Source organism: Lactuca saligna, chromosome 7 (assembly GCF_052625555.1).
Source record: "Lactuca saligna cultivar CGN05327 chromosome 7, ASM5262555v1, whole genome shotgun sequence".
Classification (NCBI taxonomy): Eukaryota; Viridiplantae; Streptophyta; class Magnoliopsida; order Asterales; family Asteraceae; genus Lactuca; species Lactuca saligna.
Window position 1 is genome coordinate 57901009 of NC_136423.1, and position 21331 is coordinate 57922339.

A 21331-nucleotide genomic window follows, 5' to 3' on the forward strand; every position below is an offset into this window, starting at 1 on the left:
CCTAGCCCATTTTCTTCAAGTTTTTCTTCATTTTAAGCCCAATTTGACCTCTACAAATCCTCCAAAGCTCGTGAACTCGCCCGATTAATAATCTACATACGCTTGAATATTCCCCCGCATCTTGCAAATTTAAAGTTTATTTCTCTCCAAGCCTTCAAATAATCATCAAGATCACTCCACTACCCATCAAGCCCAACATCATTTTTGTCTACCAAATCTCATCGCCTCCCATACGTCCCGAACACTCCCGCTCCGCTAGACCCGAAAACCTGCAATTATGCTCACAAGATTCGAAAGTACCCGAAATAGTCATAAAATAACAAAAAGGAAAATATGCATGGAAATTATCTAAATTATGAATGAAATATGCTAAAATAAACTATAAAAAGAAGTAAACAAAACTAACTATCAAATCACCCCAAGCTTAAACCTTACTTGTCCTCAAGTAAGACAAGACTAAAATGAACTTGGGATGAACTATCCTAGAGAAAATAAAAAGAATGGGTAGAGCCACAGAACCTGATCACTGTTAGTCAACATGGTCAGAATTGATCTTGCTATTACCTTACGAATTTTTCATCCGGTGACACTGGTACCATAAACCACAACCAGGACAACTCCTTTAGTTGAGTAAGGAGGGATGAGCAGTCGCAGCCTCAATGGAACATGCATACAATGAAGAATATCTGTAGTAGGGAGAAAGCAGCTAGATGGGCTCGGGTGGAGCTCGTCTTTAAGTGTACACTCTGATCTCACATTTGCCAGTTTCTCTCATGTGTAACTAGGTTTAATCGCTCGGGCACCGTTGTACGAATCAATTCACTTGGTGTTGGCCCAAACCTCCCGTAGTATCCGACTCGACAGTCTCCCTAACATCACAAATTTGCGAAAAACAACTCGATCTATATACAATAAAACGTACCTAAATAAATGAATATCAAACGTCGGGTGACCAAAATGTTAGAAAATTTAGTTCAATAATTGAACCGGTCACCCTTCTCAGATTTCTGCAGCTGGGAATTTGTCTGCACACCATTTATTTTTATTTTTTTTAACTTTTTTTTTTAATTTTTTTTTTAATGATAAGATGTTACCATACTTGAAGGTAATGTAATAACAACCCTTTGACTCAACATTTGGTTCCTAAAGTGTGTAAGTGGAACCGAAAGGGTAGTAATATAATCCGAATGGTCTAAGCGAGAAAATGACCATGTGTGGAGCATAAAGATATAATGTAAGCTCCTCTTCCAATTTGTGAATATATATATATATTTTTTTTTCAAAAATAACGAAATTGTCCACATGCGGACTAAAAGACTTCTCTAAAATCCTAAGAAAATCGCAAAAAGATATGGTGATGTAAAAAGACTGGATATGGATTCTACTTGGGGACAAGCACTAGTGCTTCATCCTAACGGTTCAAACATGATCAAGTGTGATCCTCTCGGCGGTAGTGACCGCAAGGCTAAGACATCCATTGCTATAGTATATCCTACAGTCATTAGTATTGTATGCATAATTCTTCATGAAAACTACATGTCCATGATCACTTACCCCTTTAAGCTACCAGCATCTGATCCCAAGTATGAGGTCCCAAATTGCAGCTAATGGTCCCGGTTCGATGGGTGAGATAGCAACAAGATCCTGGACCAATAATGATACAATAACTATGAACCTGTTCTATGGCATCCAAGGAGGTGAGAATAAACAGACAATAAAAATGCATGAATGTTAATGCCCTAAGCTAAATGTTATGCAAAAATATAAAAGGTGAAAAAAAAAAAAATCTTTTTGGAATTAAAAAAAAAGAATGAAAATTAGCTTAAAACTAAAATGTTATGCAACCTAATTAAAAATGCATGAAAAAATAAAAGGAAAATGAAATGCCCCACCCCAAGCTTAAGAAAAATCATTGTCCTCAATGCTTAAGGTAAGGGCAAAACTGACCTAAATCGGAGGATTGGATGACGGGAGATGTCTGTGGTGGTGGTTTCGTGAAATTACGACCAATAGAACTCCGACAATCTTGAATTTTCCGGCGAGGTGGGTGCTGGAAGGTTATATGAGAGGAATGGAGTGGGAGGTCAAGATGATTAAATGAAGAAGAAGGGCAGCTGAACATTTTACTCTATGGGTCAACAAGGGTCAATTTTGGTCAATGTTGGTCAAGAAAAGTCAAAAGGTCAACTCATTAAAACCTTTGGTCAACACCTGGTCAAATAATAGCTAAAAATAGCCCAAATTGCGCAGCACAGTGCGCGGGTCGCGCAGTGTAGCACGCGGGTCGCGCAGACCTTGCAGTTAAGTCTTGGGCCAACGTCGCTTCATCACACCTGGCCGCGCAACCCACCCGCACAACAGCACGCGGGTCGCGCAACCCCCTGATCCTGATCTTCATTTTTGCTTCATTTTTCTTCGTTTTTCACCCGTTCTTGCTTTGGAAGGCCCCAAACACCTAGAAACTATTGATTTCTTCAAAAACAACTCTTTTGAATCCCAAAAATATCTTCCAAACTCATTTATTCAAATTAAAAACACGAAAACACAATGCTTTCCAAAAATGCCCTTCTTTAACGTCTTTGGTGAGACGCCTCCAAACTTCACTTTAACACTGTGGGGCGTCCAAATGGACAACATCTTGGACATTTGAATCAAAAAATTCATTAAATGGCTTCAATCGATGTCCATTAACCTTGTAAATTTTCCCCATGTCGACATTTTTTAATTTCCGCACGTCCATTGGGACTCTTTTCTTGTATTTGACTTTCTTTTTACGGGAGAACCATAACGGACTCAGACCTTTGATAATAGCAATCATCCAACCATATTCTTTCTTGTACTTGTTTAGTAAAGAGACCAACTCTTCCCTCTTTGACATGGTGGTTGAGTAGGTGACCGGTTGGGCGTCTTCTTTCTCGGGATAGGTATCCTTTGAAGGGTCCGGCAGATTTATCGTTTCCGGATCTTGTGGTTGTTCTACCACTAGAGTTAGTTTCTCATTGGTAGTGGGTGGCTCAATCTCTCTTTCGTTAACCCTTATTACTTCGTTTATAGTTTCATTGACAACATTCTCAATTACTTCTTCCTCTTTGACAACTTCTTCCACTTCTACTTCTTCTTCTTCTTCTTCATATAACACTCTTAAGCCATCAAAAGTTTTCTCATCTTTCAAAGGAATGCAACATGCGTTATGACATGGGCTCTCTTCAGATGGTAATTTGTGTTGAGCTTCCACTATACTCAATGATTGAGCAATTTGTGTTATTTGTTGCTCTAAGCTTTTGAGGCTAGCTTGAGTTGTTTCTTGGAAAATTTGGGTAGAAGTGGCAATGCTTTTCACAATGTCCTCTAAGTACATGCTTGGCGTTTCAGTTTGTTGAGGAGGGTAAGGATAGGGTTCTAGGAACAGTGGAGTTGGTTCGTATTGGTTATTTCTCCATGTTTGGTATGGATTTTGGTAATGGTTATTTTCCCAAACTTGGTTGTTGTCCCACCATTGATCATGTTGAGGCTTATCATAACTCCATTGGTTTAACCGGTAGTAGCTTCCCTTATCTTGCACTTCTTCCCATTCTCCTTGTAAATATGGACACGTGTCGGAATGATGTCCATTTTGGGCACAAAAATCGCAAAGAAGAGGTGTGGACTGCACACTTTGGTCACTTTCAATCATCATAACTAACTGAGCTAGCTCAGAAAGTTGGTCTTCAGTGCAAGGAGTGTTCATTTCCAAATCATACTTTTTTTTAATTTCCGGGTTTTAAATTAGAGTACCTGCACAATGAGATGTAGGCATAGAGAAACAAACTGATTAAATCAAAACCAAACCCCTGGCAACGGCGCCAAAAATTTGGTGGTTGTCGAGGCCAACACAAGTAATAACCCTAAATATTACACACTAAAATAGTGTATAGTGGTAAAGGGATCGAATCCACGGAGATTGGTCAATTTATAACTCTATGAAAAAAAATCTCTGTGAAAAAAATACTTGTAGAATGACAATAAATATAAAATGGGGGGGTGGTGTTTTGAAACACTTGAAACAAACTAAAATTAACTATGATTTAAATAGACAAATGCAACAAAAATAAGAGTTTGATGTAAAATCAATAAGGGAGAGAAGGTTGACTTAAAGTTTCCTCACTTTGACTTTTGATGAACATATCATTAGCTTCCAATGGTGCAATACTTTGATTTAAATCCTTAATTTGGCTATAGTAATCCAAGGAGCTTGAGGTTACCTAGACTTTTCTTAATTGTTTAAATGGCTAGAGAAGCTCATAACAATTTCCTTAGTCAAAGTCACTAATTCCAAATAGCATGTAATTAGTGAAAGTCAACTAGCATTAAGAACCAAAAAGTCACCAAATCCAAGAGGGGTCAAATGCTTTCACCACCATGTTGGAGGAAATGTTTTTATGATTGTGTGAAGATAAAACAACACAAAAATCATTTGTTGCTTGCTAATTTGAGGATCCTTTACTTAATCAAGAAATTAGCCAACTAATCACCACAAACACATTTAAACTCATGAACTAAAACATACAAGTAATGATAAGATGTTAAAACATAAAACATTCCCATAAAGATTCAAGAACATGTTCATGGATTCTTCAACATTCAACAAAAGTTCAAAGGATTAACCAAAAGTCAACCAAGATTAGCTTAGCCAAGCATGGATAAACCCAAAGAAACAAAGTTAGAGAAAATTGTACCAAACATTAAGTAAGAATCAAGAGGTAAAAATATGATGTTCTTCAAGGGTTCTTGGCCTTCAAAAGTCTTCAAAACTCCAGAGAGAATCTCTAAAAATCGGATGTCTAAGAGTCTCCAAAAGATGGGCACCAACCTTTCTCAAATAGCCTTCCAAATGGATTCCCGAAATTACCCCTGCAGAGCTCTGCGCGACCCGCGTGCTGCTGCGCGGGTGGGTTGCGCGGGTGGTGCCTGACATGGGCTTCTTTGAGATTTTGGGCCTCCGAAGCATATCCCACTAGCCCATATCGAATCCAATCACCTCCTAGCCCATTTTCTTCAAGTTTTTCTTCATTTTAAGCCCAATTTGACCTCTCCAAATCCTCCAAAGCTCGTGAACTCGCCCGATTAATAATCTACGTACGCTTGAATATTCCCCCGCATCTTGCAAATTTAAAGTTTATTTCTCTCCAAGCCTTCAAATAATCATCAAGATCACTCCACTACCCATCAAGCCCAACATCATTTTTGTCTACCAAATCTCATCGCCTCCCATACGTCCCGAACACTCCCGCTCCGCTAGACCCGAAAACCTGCAATTATGCTCACAAGATTCGAAAGTACCCGAAATAGTCATAAAATAACAAAAAGGAAAATATGCATGGAAATTATCTAAATTATGAATGAAATATGCTAAAATAAACTATAAAAAGAAGTAAACAAAACTAACTATCAAAGCCCTCTATGGGCGCAAGTGCAGATCACCTCTATGTTGGGCTGAGGTGGGTGACACATAGCTAGCAAGGGGACAAGTGCCTAATAGCACACTCACCGGCCCAGAGATCATAATGGAAACTACAAAGAAGATCATTCAAATTTATGAATGGTTAAAAGCATCTCCGGATCGGCAAAAGAGTTATGCAGATAAGCGATAAAAACCCTTGGAGTTCCAGGTTGGTGACCAAGTGTTGTTAAAGGTCTCACCCTGAAAGGGAATGATTCATTTTAGGAAATGTGGGAAACAAATCCAAGGTATATCAGGCCATTCGAGATCCTTGCCATAATTGGCCCAGTAGCTTACAAACATCGACTACCACAAGAACTTAGTAACGAGGGGATGATGTGACAACTGCCAATTTTGGATCCACCAGAAGTTAAACGAGCCAACAAAAAACAAGTAAAGTCAACAAGTTAACGGCTTGAAACCCAAACCATTGTGATTTTGGTTGGTACCTAGACCGAAATCACCATGTGATCTCAGTTGGTACATGGACCAAAATCACTAGGTGATCTCGGTGGTACTAGACCGAAATCCCTAGGATCTCGGTGGCTCCTTGGACCAAAGTCCCCATACAATCTCAATGGCTTCTTGGATCGAAATCACATGTGATTTCAGTAAAAGTTTGAAGATTTCAGTTGGAAAGGAGTTGACCTTGTGACTTGATAGATACATCATTTCCCCATAAGAATTATTAACCAGCATGTAAGAATGCTATTATCCCCCAAATATCAAAGTAAACATCATTTCACCCTCCCTCCTTATCTTGTCCGAGAACACCAACAAACCATCCCACCATTTCCATATTTCTTTCTATTGACTCCATATTCTCTCAAGAATCAAGTCCAAACTTCTAAGGGTTAATTCTCCAAGTTGATTCCTAAAATTTTGGTAAGTAGTTCTTGCTAATCTAGTGTTTTTACACACTTTCATGTTAGTTCTATCTCATTTACACACATTATAATGTGTTAAAACGCTTAGGATAATATCATCTTCAAAGATTTCATCAACCAATTTCAAGTGTTCTAGGCTTGGAGATCTTCACAATCATCTCTTTATTTAACCACAAACACACTCAAGGTGAGTTTATATCCCCACATTTTCTAGTTTTTCATGTTTGGGGGGGGGGGGGGGGGGAATACAAGTAAAGTTTAGTTTATCACACAAATACTTGCATGTTTCATCTCTATGTTAAATATAAAACATTATTTGCATGAAATATGGTTATCACTAGTTTGTAGACAATTATTTGTGATATAATGCAAAACTAACAAAAACAAAACATAAACTATGTAAAATAATCATAAGAAAAGTTATGATTATAAAACTACAAGGATTTTGAGACTTTTACTAACATATAGTTTTCTAACAAAAAAGGGTTACATTCTAGTTATTTCACCATTTGTGGGAAACAACCCAAAAATATGATGTTTTAACCATACATTTTAAAACTAGACAAAAACATCGTTAAAAACGGGGTAAAAGCTTGAAATGGACTTTTACATACAAATTTATCATACTTGTGTTGGATGTAGGTTTTTATGACATAATCTTATATAGATACCTAGACAAGATAATTACTATGTATTTATATAAATGATTATATAAATAGTCTTAACAAACAAACATAATAAACTATAATTGGTATAGTTTGGGAGTCACAAACACTACACTATCATTATGGAAGAAACATATAATTATTTAAAAGTATAATTATTTTACACTATGTAATCACTATGGAAGAGTAATGCATTCATTTTCAAGAAAAAGGGTTTTCAGTGCACGTAGACCGGTTGATACAATTTTGTGAGAGATTTTGCTTCATCATACCTACCAGAGTACACACTAAGTCATGAATTATAACCAGAGTCTCTTGTAGGGAGAGCATAAAACTTGTGTATAGATCTATACGGGATTAACAACCCCGCATCTGAGTTGTTAGCTACAATTAGACCAGCCAGTCTAGGGTGATAAATGTCTAACAGTTCTGACGCCTGAAGAACGTCGTAGCAGACCAACTAGTAATTAACATGATTATGATAACTCACATGGGGTATTCACAATTCATTTGGTTTATGGGGTTAACATACATTCAAGTAGTTTTATATAAAGATAAAAGTTCCAATACAACATTACTTACATCTTAGTCTTGGGTTTTAGACTTACAGTTCATTTTTAAAGAAAATATTGGATTTTCTGAAAGCACACTCTAAAATTTTTTTACAAGGAAAAGCTACCGGTTTCTCTCATACAAAATTCTTATGAACTCACCCACTTAATTGTTGACACTTTTTAAAATCACTTGTATTCTCATAACATCAGTAGACAGGTAACCGATACGGTTTTGAGGACGGGACGTCACAACGTTACGTCATTTATTTTTGGTCATATGTATATGGTATCAAGTAAACAATGTTTTGGATACAATGTAAACTTATTATTTATCAATACGATAGTTTCAATGCTTTGATCACTACTATTCATTTGTTATGATACTATACATGAACGTCATCTATCCCCAGACGTTTTCGTCGTTTCTGATTTGGGGGTGTGACACACCTAATAATATTAACTTGATGATTTCTTTACTTCTATTTGTAAATATCATAAACGAAAATAACAATAAAATGAAGATGCATAATGAGTTGGGGTAGTCCGTCGTCGACAGAAAGTGCACTTATTTGTTGATGTTCAAACCGTTTTAAATGCAATTGCGTCACAAACCCTTCTATGGAAACTTAACCTAAAAAAACAAAAAAAAAAAAACAGGTTAAATATCCAAAAAAAAGATATGTTCCTGGAATTTTCGATAATAAAAGTTAGAATCCTAAATGAATATACAAAACCAAGCCTTTAGCTTGAATACGAAACAAAAAATAACTCATAAACATTTGTAAAAAGCAGATATGAGAAAAAAAAGCGCAACAAAACAACACGGAAAAGACAAATGGTGGCGTTGTATGTTTGTGTTGGTGCTGGCGCTTAATAGATGAAAGTAGAAAAAGATAGGCGTAACAGCGTCGATTGGCATTGTTGGTGATGGTGGCAGCTAGTTGTGGTAAGTGGTATCGTTTTTAGGGTTTTCAGAAAGGATGAGTGATAGAGAGGGCATCTCTATAACCAGAGATGAGAGGGTGGGTTATTTTTTAGTTAAATAGATAGGGTTTAAATGAAAATCCAAGTTTTATGATGTGTGATGCATTTTTTGTTTCTTTAAGCATAATGCTTTGTAACTATTGCTTAAAACATTATACATGTTTTTGATTGGTTTAAATCAATTTACATGGATCACTAATTATTAATCTAAACCCTTCAAGCTTGATCTAAAGGTCAATAATCTCTATTTTTTGTTTTTAAGATGTGATCTTAAAATTTTATGGGGCCGATAAACATACATATGGATTACATATATATATATATATATATATATATATATATATATATATATATATATATATATATATATATATATATATATATATATATATGGGAAGAGTGAATATACCCTTAAAGATATATAAGCTTAGATACCAAACTCATCATACTACGTCGTTTTGTTTCATATAATACATTATAATGGTCCAATGTTTTTATAATTTAACTTCTAAATTGATTTATTTCCATGATTTTTATAAATTACACATTTATCTTCCTCTTACATAATTTTCATTTTCAACTACAATATATCTAGCATAATAGGTGCTCGGCAAAAAGATGTGATATAAGAGAAAGATAATAGTGAAATTTTGAAAATCTTGAAATTAAATCAAGTTAGGGGTTGAAGTTTAAGAACATTATAATAATGAATATATCAAACAAAACGATGTATTATGGTGTGTTTAGGTACCTAAACTTATATACCCTTTAGATATATTCACTTTTCCATATATATATATATATATATATATATATATATATATATATATATATATATATATATATATATATATATATATATATATATATATATATATATTATAGTTATTTATAATTGGTAAAATGTCATTTTAACATAATCAATTACTCTCATTTATCTAATTTGATCACTAAACTATTTTTTTTCCGCAATAGGTCATTATAATTACAAGTTACCTGTCAATTAAATCGCTTTCGTTAATTTTTAACGAATACCTAATTACCGAGCCAAAGTGGAAGTGTGACGTTTTGAAGAAGTTTAATGACCTATTGGGTAAAGTAAATAGTTTAATGACCAAATTAGGTAAATGAAAATATTTGATTATGCTATGGTGAAGTTTTTTTTTTAATGTTTTATCTTTTTAAATAACATTAATTAGAGCACAGATCACACGTACATATTCCTAACATTCTTCTTTTTCTAATGAACACGACCTTCAACATGAGTTCGACCAACACCACTTTCTTATTTTCTTTCGTTCATTCTTCCCTTCTTACCGGTTGAACATAGACGGAGAACAAGCATATATGGCCAATATGAGAGAAGACCAAGTAGAAATAAATCAATGTTAGGAAACCTTTTATAGAGTCGAAGATGGGTGGCGACGGTCTCTAGCGACCGATACGGAGTAGAGAGAAGCGATGAAAAGAGAGAAATGAGAGCGGCAGATTAGATGGTGGTCCATCGGTTTTCAGTGGGTTCCATGGACGATTTAGTGGTTCCGGGGGTGGTGAGCTCCAGAGGTGGTGAGCTGGGATCTAAAGATTTAGGGTTCTATCTTCTTTAATTGACATGAGAGAGTGAAATATAACATGAGAGATGAGAGGGTGAGATGGTCGGGGGTCGGGAATGGACTTATATATCTATTAATTATTTAATTAATTTTTTATAATTATTAAATAATAATAACTAACTAAAAAAGAAAATGCATATTGTAATATCGTGTTTTCATCTCTACAAGGGGCGAAAGCACAATAAAATCATAATCAAGACGGTGCGGAAGGCCAAACACGTAATTTTCACCAAATCATAGAGATTATTTCAATAACTTATTTATTTTTAAATTAAAAATGTTAATAAACAATGAAATTGTAGGTATTTCATAGAATATGGAAAAATTTTCTATATTCTATAAAAAAATTTATAATTTGATTTCTCTTTCTGTATTAATTATAATTATGGATCACATACACTCCATAGCCTAAGAATTCATTCCATTAGCTTGTATATATTCTATTCGGTGTATTATAACCAAACGATGCTTCGATCCTGACGTGGCGAAATGGGTCTGCATCATGAATGTGTATTATTAAATTCGCCATTAACAGTACGGTGGAGGGTGGTTGTGGGGGACCCTTGAGTCGCGATAAGTATATCCCTATCCTCTTTCGTCTTCCACCCCCACTCCACAACACCCTGGCCAGCAATTTCTTAGTGTAAATTCATCGATCAATCAACATTTGAGGTTTCCTAATGTTAATCCCATGATTGCGATCGTTGCTTTTGCTACCTAAATTCAAACATTTAAATAATTGAGAAAACAAAAACACCCAAATTCCCATTATCCTTTCCCTCTGTCTCATCCATCTTCAAGAAGCACCAACGCTTTAGGGTTTCTCACTTTTTGACCCATCACGCTAGTGAATTGATAAATCTTCCAGATTTCCAGCTTTCGCGTTTTGCAGAGTTGAATTGAATTCTGGGTTTTGGAGTTTTTATGAAATTTTTGTTGCTCAGGTTTGTTGATGAATTAATGTAGTTTTTGGTTTCTTCCATGCGCAGTTTTGGTGGTCAATTTTACTCGAATTTTGATTAAAGAATGTTGATCATCCGAAAATTATTGTCACTGATTGTGGGTTTTGAAAATTTTACTTTGATCAATCAGCGATGCACCCTGTTCATTCCTGTTCTTGAATTTATCTAGCTTTCTGGTTTCTTGCATGCATCTTGATGTTCAAAAAGTATATTCAAACTTGACTTTTTGATTAAAAATAAAGCCTTGTTAATTAGTTTAATCAATCGCTCGTCTTTTTGATTTCGTGCATGCATTCAATATTTTATTTAAAAATTTTAAATCGGGGTTCGATGATTCTGGGTGATTTGGTGTTTGAATTTTAGTTTGTTTGGTCAATAACCTAATTCAGATTTGTTCTTGAATTTGTAGATATTTTCCTTTCTTTCTTTCTTTTTTTAAGATTAAGAACCTTTTCGTGATCATTTTTCATGAAAATTGGGTCAAAAAAAATAAAATAAACTGTTTGATCATCCAAATTTTAGTATGGGGTTGAAGGCTTTAAAATTTTGGTTTTGATCAATCACCCAATTGAGGTTTGTTCTTGAATTTCTTTAAAATTATGAAGTTTGTGGTGATCAATTTTCTTGAAAATTAAGAGATTTAATTCTCCAAACATCAATTTTCACTTATTCAGGCTGCATGTCTCCATATCCCGATTTTTGTCAAGATTATTGACTTTCTGCATGTCGAATTACTTGAAAATTAGGTGAAAGAAGTCAACTGTTTGATCTCTCATGATTCTGTATGTGGCTGTTTTTTAACATGTATTTAATTTGATCAATCATCCATCGAACAATCATTCTTGAATTTCCATGATTATTTATTCCCTGTTTGCATATCCATATTTCAGTTTTTGTTGACTTTTTGGTCAAACTTCTTGAAAACTAGGTAAAAGAAGTCGCATTTTAATCTTTGATGATTAATTTTTGTAATTTTTTGCTATTCTTCTTGAATTTCCAAGTTTTGATATAATAAAATTCTATTTTTTTTTTTATTATGAACAATCAATTTCTTCAAAATTCGCATACAAATCTCTTCACTCCACCAAAGCTTAATTTTTGTAATTTAGATCGATCTCACAAATCAAACGTGTTCTTGAATTTCTACAATACTTGGTTTCTTGATTGCGTCCATATTTCCGTTTTCTTAAATTTAAAATCACGAACTTTTCGGTGTTCCAATTTCTCTACAGTGTTCTAGAATAAAGTGAATGATTTGATCCTTTTAAAAATTAGAGTTCATGATTATGCTACTTTCTGTCAAGTTTATGGGTCTAATTTTTCACGATTTTTTTAAATTTCAGTGATTATACACTTGGGAATATAGGAAAAGGTCGAATTTTTTTAAGCTTCGCAAGGTACTTTTTTAAGATTAATCAATAAATACAATGAATACTACATAATAAAAGTTAAAACCAGATTCTCTGTCAACTACTGAAAGTTATGTCCATTTTTTTCCTAAAACCATGAGCCAAGCATGTTATATTTACCATATTCTCCCTTCTCCCATAACCAAAGTCCACATACGACTTCATAAATTCGAAATAAACATCCATATTTTATACTTCATACCTCATAATATTTTCTTACGTAATACCCTTTTGTAGAACAATGCAATTCTGAAGCTCTTTCTCTACAATGAAACATAATCTTTATCAATTTTGAAGTTACAATTCGATCAATTTGACTCTAAAAGTCAAAACCAACCTCTAGTTTTTAGAATCAATTACTTTGATATATTCCAAAATACTAATTTATGTCTATATCTTAATCCCCAACTTGTTTGCAGAATTTTGGCGTTATTTAAAAAAGCTCTACATTAACATTAACATTTGTAACTCAACATTAAAACCATCGATTGAAGATGATGAGAGCTTTGATCAAATCTTCAAGACTGATTTACTCACAATTTCGCTATCATGAAGCAAAAAGAGTGTTATCAAATGCAAATCCAAGATTATTTGATGTAATATATGATACTCATATATATAATTCTGGAAATTCATCACACATTTTTTCAAGAGCGATGTCTGCTGACGCTGTTAAAGTAAATTATGAAGGTTAGGAAATATAAAACCTACTTTAATTTCTTTCTATAATACAATAGAAGTACATTGTAATTTATTGCATTAATCACTTCATTATATGTGATGAAAATCGATTGTTAAATGTGTTGTATTGATAACAGAGTTGAAGAGAAGTGGACCTCTTGTGGAATATGAACGAAGAATCAATGCTGGAGAACTTGAAGATGGTGATAATTGTCAGGTGATTTTCTTTAAAAAAATTTGACATTTCCTTTTTGGGAAAGATTCCAAGTTGAAATGACCTTTTTGCCCTTTTATAACTATTGCAAAGAGATTTTATGGTGTTGATGTGGTGCAATTTGATAATCGTGAGATTTCTTTCTTTTTGTCTTTGTTGAAGCCTGAAGGGTATTTTAGGTATTTGACATGGATTCTTTTTTAGATAGGAACCTTAAGAGAAATTCAAAGACTCTATGAGGAACTCGGTAACTCTGCTCATGTGTGTCATTTGGATCTTAATTCTGATTCTGGGAAAAAGGCGAGGTATTTGGTGTTTTTTTCTTATTAAAGCATTGTACTTTGAAAAAATAACCAATTATAGCATTGTAATTTGGGTTAATCTCAAAAAAGACCTTATATTTTGTGTATTTTTCCGGATTGAACCTTAAATTTATTTTTTACCTGAAAAAGACCTTGTATTTTTTTATTTTTTACGATCTGGCCCTTTTAGTCATCTTTTTGCCAATATTAATTGTAAAATGTGAGGGGGTTTTCGAGAAAAAATAAAAAAGTTGAGGGTTTATTTGGAAGCATATAGAACATTGAGGATCTTTTTCGAAAAAAAAAAATACAAAGTTGAGGGCTTTTCCAGAAAAATGAAAAAATACAAGGACTTTTTCAGGCAAAAAATAAATTTTAGATTTAATCCCAAAAAAAAAAACACTAAATATAAGGTCTTTTTTGAGATTAACCCTTGTAAGTTCAATCTTTTTTCTTATCATGTTATTATACTTTAAAAAGTCAAGGGTTAATCTCAAAAATGATCTTATATTTTTTTTTTCCGGATTAAACCTCAAATTTATTTTTTTGCCTGAAACAGACCTTTTTCATTTTTTCCGAAAAAGCCCTCAACTTTGTCTTTTTTCCAAAAAAAACTCTCAACCTTCTAACTGCCTCCAAATAAACCCTCAACTTTTTTACTTTCTCTCGAAAAAAAAAAACCCTCACATTTTACAATTTTATTGAAAAAAAATAACTAAAAGGGCCAAATCGGAACAAACAAAAAAATACAAGGTCTTTTTCAGACAAAAAAAATCTGAGGTTTAATCCGGAAAAACACACACACACACAAAATATAAAGTATTTTTTAAGATTAACCCAAGTTTTTATAGTAGAAATGAAAGTAATTTGTTATAAATTATAATAAATGAATCAATGAAAGTACATTGCTATTTCAGGAGTAGGTGGTTATGGTCACGTTTTATGCCTCAATCTTCAGAGTCACCAGTGAAAGGACTTTATCTCTATGGAGGAGTTGGAACTGGAAAAACCATGTTGATGGATTTATTTTATGATCAATTGTAACAACAAAATCACAAATTCATAAAATTGTTATGTTGATTTTTCAAATTTGAATATTAATTTGAATTTGCATATCATTAGGCCTTGCAATTGGAGGAAAAAGAGGATTCATTTTCATGACTTTATGTTGAATGTTCACAGCCGTTTACAGGTCAAATAATATACTTTTTCACTCTTTTCTTTTTAGATTAAGTCAAAAAAAAATAGTTTGACTTTTGAAGTCAAACAAATCGATTTGGTGAATCGAAATTGATGAAGACGCTTTACTTTTCAAGAAAAATACAACAAATAACAATCGCCTTGAACTTTGTAGACTAATATTACATATGAAAAAAAAAAATTAAGATTCATTTTGATGCAAAAACGATATTGATTTTGATTATTTGAAATAAATTATTCGACTTCAAAATTCAAATTCTTTTTGAATGCAGAGGCACAAAGGGGTGTCTGATCCGCTTGAAGTTGTTGCAGGCGAGATTTCTCATGAATCTGTTTTGTTATGTTTAGATGAATTCATGGTACGTTACAACTTTCTCCAAAATGTCTAAAATACCCTTGAAGTATTTTCATTTTTTTTAAGTCGACTTATTCATTTCTTTATTATAATTATCAGGTTACTGATGTAGCCGATGCTATGATATTAAACCGATTATTTAAACATCTTTTCAGCAATGGTGCTGTAAGTGACTAATATTTTTAAAAATTTACATTTTTCTTTTTTTATAACCATGTGATCATATTTTTTTGTGTGAAAATAACTGAAGTTTAATTTATTGTTTGTTGATGATGCAAGTATAGATACTTGTTGCTACATCTAATCGAGCTCCTGATAACCTTTATGAACGTGGATTACAAAGAGATCTTTTTCTACCCTTCATTTCCACACTAAAGGTAAACTCAAGAATTTACTTGTGTCCTATGAAGCTTATAATGTTTGACTATGGTAACAGTGTTAATAAAATGTCGAAAATACCCTTCAATAATGATAAACAAGAGGTTCTTATGGAACCGAGTCGATATGATGAGTTTTTTAATTGAAATGTTTTGAAATTCTCAAGAGAAGTAGAAGTTGTAATTTGTTTCGATTTGTTTTTTGCTTTCTTTTGTGATAATTATCATGTGATGTCTTGTGGATGCAGGATAGATGCATAGTACATGAAATCGGTTCATCTGTAGACTATAGAAGAAGAACCTCGGTAAAATGCCAACTCTTTTCACCTTAAAGACTAGTTTTGTTATACATGATTGGATAGAACTGGTTGACAGATGACAGTTGACAGTTGACATTTGACACAGATAGTCTGACATCTAACAGTTTAACAGTTGATAGTTAGCATTTGACAATTGATAGTGACATTTTGAAAGTTTGACAAGTTGACAGTTGATATTTGACAAGTTAACAAGTTGATATACAGTTGACAGTTGACAGTTAACAGTTGACAATGAGCAATGGAAAAAAAAAAAAAAAAGTACAATTTTTGTTACACCTAAAAAGGTGAAACAACATGGGAGAGGGACTTATTCTTTATATCTCATATGTGAAAAAGACGTGAATGCCCTTCTTATCAAGTCCCATCTGGTCATGTCATGTGTAACAAACACAGACCAAATGCTTAGTACTTTCTATATCTTTAGTCTTTTTTGAAAATGAAGGTGGAAGAAGGTTTCTACTTCATACAAAATGGTACATCCGATTTCCTTATGCAAAGGTTTAAGGAGTTGATAGGGGAACATAAAGCTCATCCTCAAGAGGCTGAAGTTGTTATGGGAAGGACACTTCAGGTTGCATTTGCTGAAATTAAATGACTTTTTTGCCCTTTCACTTTCTCATCTTAGAAAATAAAATCACTTGACTAGTTTAGCATGTACTAGATGATGTTATGCACATTGCTCAAGGGAAAATAAATCAAGAAATGTCATTTTTCCCAAAATGTCAAATTCATGGGTAGAAAGTGATCACAAAAATAAATAAATTTAGTGTTTTCACTATTATGAAAATGTCTAAAATACCCTTTTATCATGTGTGGTGTATAGGTACCTTTGGGTGCTAATGGATGTGCATATTTTCCATTCGAGGAGCTCTGTGACAAACCTCTTGGTGCTGCTGACTATTTTGGATTGTGTAGTAAGAAAAATCTAAAGCCTCTTCATTTTTGCGTATCAAAAGAGTTATAGTTTGACTTTTGAGGTCAAACTAACTATTTTCAACATTGAAATCGACAAGGATTCTTAAAAATTGAAGATTAAAATAGGAAGCCAAATCAAACTTTGTAACAAATACCACATAATGGAAAAACTTGGATTCTAAAGCTGATAGAAAATCTCCATGATTTTGAAATTCAATGTCGAAACGATTGACCTCAAAAGTCAAATGTTACGTATAATTTGAATTAACAAAATTTCAATTGTAGAGAATTTTCACACCTTGGCTTTGGATGGTGTCCCAATATTCGGGCTCCACAATAGGACCGCAGCATATCGGTTTGTCACATTAGTTGATGTTAGTCTCTCTTTTCTTGTCTTTGGTATGAACTCATTCATACCAAATTGTAAAATGACTAAAATACCCTTCAATTTCTTATAGGTAATGTACGAGAATAAAGCCCGGTTGATGTGTACGGCCGAGGGGACTCCGTTTGAAGTTTTTGAAAGAATCGTGACGGTTGCAAATGCTCATAACATAGCACCAAGAACCTCATCGAGATCAAGGAAAAATGACGATTTTGACCTTTGTGTTGACAACGAATTAGGCTTCGCAAAAGATCGCACCATTAGTAGGTATGCCTAGTTATGTCATTTAACATATAATTTCCATTTCTCACATTGACATCTGTCTCAGTCTCAGTTAAATTTATCAAATTTTCTTATATAGGTTGACAGAAATGAATAGCAAAGAGTATCTTGAGCAACATAGTGAAATGATTACACACAACAATGAGAATGTGGTGCATGCGCAACACAAATGATAGTGAACATTATACAAAAATCATAATTGCAATTCAAGATGTTAATTTAGGAATAAAGGTAGCCATGTTTGATGATTGTATATGATTAGTAGGTGGGCCTTTAGTTTCATTTGTAACATTTTACTTGTCATGTTTATATGACCAAATTATGGGCCCCATTTACTTGATATGCATAAATGAGAGTGGAATCTTATGTAGAATACATCATTTGTAATTGAAAGTGTTTTATGGGTGAATGTTGTATATTAATCCTTAAGATTGTGTTGTGTGGAAACATGATAATAAATCAACAAGAAAAAAGGAATAATGTCATAAAAAGCCTTAAGTTTGGCAGAAAATATCGGTTTTACCCTTCGGCAGATTTTTGGTTCGTTTATATCGCAAATTTGACATTTTTTTGTTAGTTTTGCCCTTGTTACCTGCAATAGCAGGTTTCCAGGTTATTATGAATTATTTTTTTGCAAAATAACCCTTAAGTTTACAAATATTTTGCAAAAAAAACCTTAAGATTATAAACATATAAAATATAAATATATATTCAAAATTTGATAAAACTAAATAGTTTTCTACTGAAATATATTTTTAGATTTACATACGGTAACTTTGATATTTGTTTGATATAAACTTTTTATATTTAAATTTTAAAAAACTTACCTAGTTTTAACAAAATTTGAATATATTTCTTAATTAATACTTCAACTTTTCAAAACAAAATTAAAAAATATTTGTTAGTTAATAAGTAATTATGCTAAAATAGTTATTATGAATAATATGGTATCATGTACATTCAATTAATTTTTTTAAAAGGTAAATAAAAGTATTTTATATGTTTAAAAGGTTTGTATTTCAGAAATACTAACATATCGTATTTTTTATATGTTTAAATACATAATAATATTATCATATTTTTTTTTATAAAAATATCATAAGCATGTTAAACATCAAAAATAAATATAAACATTTTAAACATATAAAATATAAATATATTTGTCTAATTTATTATATAAATATATTTATTTTTATATAAAATATGATAGTTTATTATTTCTTAAATTCAAACCTTTTAAACATATAAAATATTTTTATTTTTCTTTTAAAAAAAGTTAATTGAATGTCACTAATGTCATATTATTACTAGCTAATAGATGTTTTTAATGTTACTTTGAAAAGTTTAAGTATTAATTAATAAATATTTAAATTTTGATAAAACTAGGTAACTTTTTTTAAATTATATCAAACAAATATAAAATTTACCGTACATAAAGCTAAAAATATGTTTCAGTAGAAAACTATTTAGTTTTATAAAATTTTGAATATTTATTTATATTTTATATGTTTATAATCCTAAGGGTTTTTTTGCAAAATATTTGTAAACTTAAGGGTTTTTTCGCAAAAAATAATTCATAATAACCTGGAAACCTGCTATTGCAGGTAACAAGGGCAAAACCGACAAAAAAATGATAAGTTTGCGGTATAAATGAACCAAAAATCTGCCGAAGGGTAAAACCGACATTTTCTGTCAAACTTAAGGTTTTTTATGACATTATCCCTTATTTGTAACATTTTACTTGTCATGTTTATATGACCAAATTATGGGCCCCGTTTACTTGATATGCATAAATGAGAGTGGAATCTTATGTAGAATACATCATTTGTAATTGAAAGTGTTTTATGGGTGAATGTTGTATATTAATCCTTAAGATTGTGTTGTGTGGAAACATGATAATAAATCAACAAGAAAAAAAATCAAGTGATTGAAATCTTAAGAACCCTAACCCCAAATGTTGCTCTATTTAAAGCAAAAACAAGTTATTGATCATCAAAAGTGCAAAGATAAAAGTAACAAGAAAACATGATGATTTGAATTTTCAAAACCACAAAACATGTAGAAATATCATATCATCTGGTATAACTGTATAAGTCCTCTTATAAACATGTGGAAAACATGCATATATCTTCTTCTTCTTCTTTTTCTATCTCTGAAAAGAGATAGAATATGATCCAGTATTTGGATCTTTCACAGCTTTAAAATTGTCCACACTCATCCCAAATTTTCCCAATATCGAGTCACCCATATCTTTCAACTTCCCTGAAAATGTAATCAAAGCGGATATTTCATATTTATATAATTTGTTTTTGTTAAAATAAGAAATATATTTAGGGAAAGTTTATAATAAATACCCAACATCTCTTCCTTCATCTTTTCACGTTTTTGAATAGCTAGTGGCTCTAAACGCATAATGGTTCTCTTACATTGGTAGTTCGAAGGATCCAACTCCAAGATTTTCTTCATATCTAACACAAAAAAAAAAAAACAAGGGTAAAATCGTCATTTACTCTCATTGGCTAGTACAAGGGCTTTTTTGTAATTTGAACTTACCAGCAATAGCATCCTCATAATTTTCAAGCTTTTCATGAGCCTCTCCTCTTCTAAGCAAAGATTTCATGTAAGTAGGATTTATTTCCAATGCTTTGCTGCATTCTTTAATTGTATCCTCATACTTTCCCTAACATATATAATTTAATTTAACAGTGTATATGAAAATTAATAGAGGATGAAAAAGGTAAAGAATTTACCAGTTTAAAGAAACATGTAGCACGATTATTATGGCATATTGACCTAATTTCTGAAGAAGAAGACATCTCAGGTGCAAGTTGGATTGCATAATCATACTTTAATAATGCCTCTTCATATAGCTCTTCTCCAAATAACTTGTTTCCTTCAACTTTTGCTTCATTCATTTGTGCCAAAAGTTTCTGCATCTCGATGGTGATAAGAAGTAAGATGAAGTTATTCAATTTTTAAGGTGATCCAAATGACTGATATAGTAATATCATTGCTGAAATGATAATACGCTAAAGATCCAAAGCACTGATAACATAGAGCTACAAATCATAATCAGTCAAGTAAATTTAACTGAGGCCAAATACGAATTCGCACATGTAATCTGGGAATGCTTCAAAGCATTGCATAATCATAACATTCTATGCTAGAGAATTGAAACGATTAGCAAGTATATAAGAAATTTCTCTACGATAACCTAGTAATTACAGATTTAACTCAAACGAAAGCATAAACCCCAAAATGAACACAAAACGAGGCTCCAAAAGAGAGAAACAACTAACCTGCTTGAATTCGTCATCATTGAGTGCATCTTCATAGGTCGGATCCTTCGACACCGTAGACATTTCTTCCGATTTATGTTGTTGATGTTCATGTTCAACGGCGTACGATTTATCAGAATTGTCAGAAACCGTATCATCATCGCCAACTTCAGTCTCGCTTGCCGTTTCGTACCCGTCGGATGCGTATCCGGCGGCTGTTGCTTTATCTCCACTGCTCGAAACTACTCCATCAGCATTTAATCTGTTGCTACTGTTCGAATCTACTCCAGTGGTGGTTGAATTTGAGGGTTTTGATTCGATATCGGTGGAAGGCAAAGGCTCAATCGCCACCATTTCCGATCGTCTTCCGCAAACACACACACAGCAAAAACCTCAAAAGCGAAATCCGTTGGCGTCTGATCACAGTCACCGGCGCAAAGTAGTAAAAAGATCGAAAATCGCAAGATAT

At 32.8% G+C, this 21331-nt stretch overlaps 2 protein-coding genes across 4 annotated transcripts; one reads left to right on the plus strand and one right to left on the minus strand.

Moving 5' to 3' along the window:
• The first annotated feature begins 10746 nt into the window (after positions 1-10746).
• LOC145004801 (uncharacterized) lies at positions 10747-18013 on the plus strand. Of its 3 annotated transcripts, XM_078963796.1 has the most exons (16): positions 10749-11126; positions 12488-12541; positions 12973-13243; positions 13372-13451; positions 13653-13753; positions 14668-14790; positions 14873-14942; positions 15223-15309; positions 15405-15470; positions 15590-15682; positions 15931-15987; positions 16445-16573; positions 16826-16916; positions 17203-17291; positions 17376-17569; positions 17664-18013. In XM_078963796.1, exons 3-16 carry the CDS (start codon positions 13048-13050, stop codon positions 17755-17757), a joined length of 1470 nt encoding a protein of 489 aa, XP_078819922.1. In that variant the 5' UTR covers positions 10749-11126; positions 12488-12541; positions 12973-13047; the 3' UTR covers positions 17758-18013. The 3 variants fall into 3 exon arrangements, with proteins under 3 accessions (XP_078819924.1, XP_078819922.1, XP_078819923.1); XM_078963798.1 differs by lacking the exon at positions 16445-16573 and having other exon boundaries at positions 10747-11126; XM_078963797.1 differs by lacking the exon at positions 12488-12541.
• Positions 18014-19511: 1498 nt separating this feature from the next.
• On the minus strand, positions 19512-21331 carry LOC145003765 (uncharacterized). The gene is made up of 5 exons (XM_078962678.1): positions 20884-21331; positions 20335-20514; positions 20138-20264; positions 19939-20052; positions 19512-19846 (listed from the first exon to the last, which is right to left on the minus strand). The coding sequence occupies exons 1-5, from the start codon at positions 21214-21216 to the stop codon at positions 19731-19733; spliced, it is 870 nt and encodes a 289-aa protein (XP_078818804.1). The 5' UTR covers positions 21217-21331; the 3' UTR covers positions 19512-19730.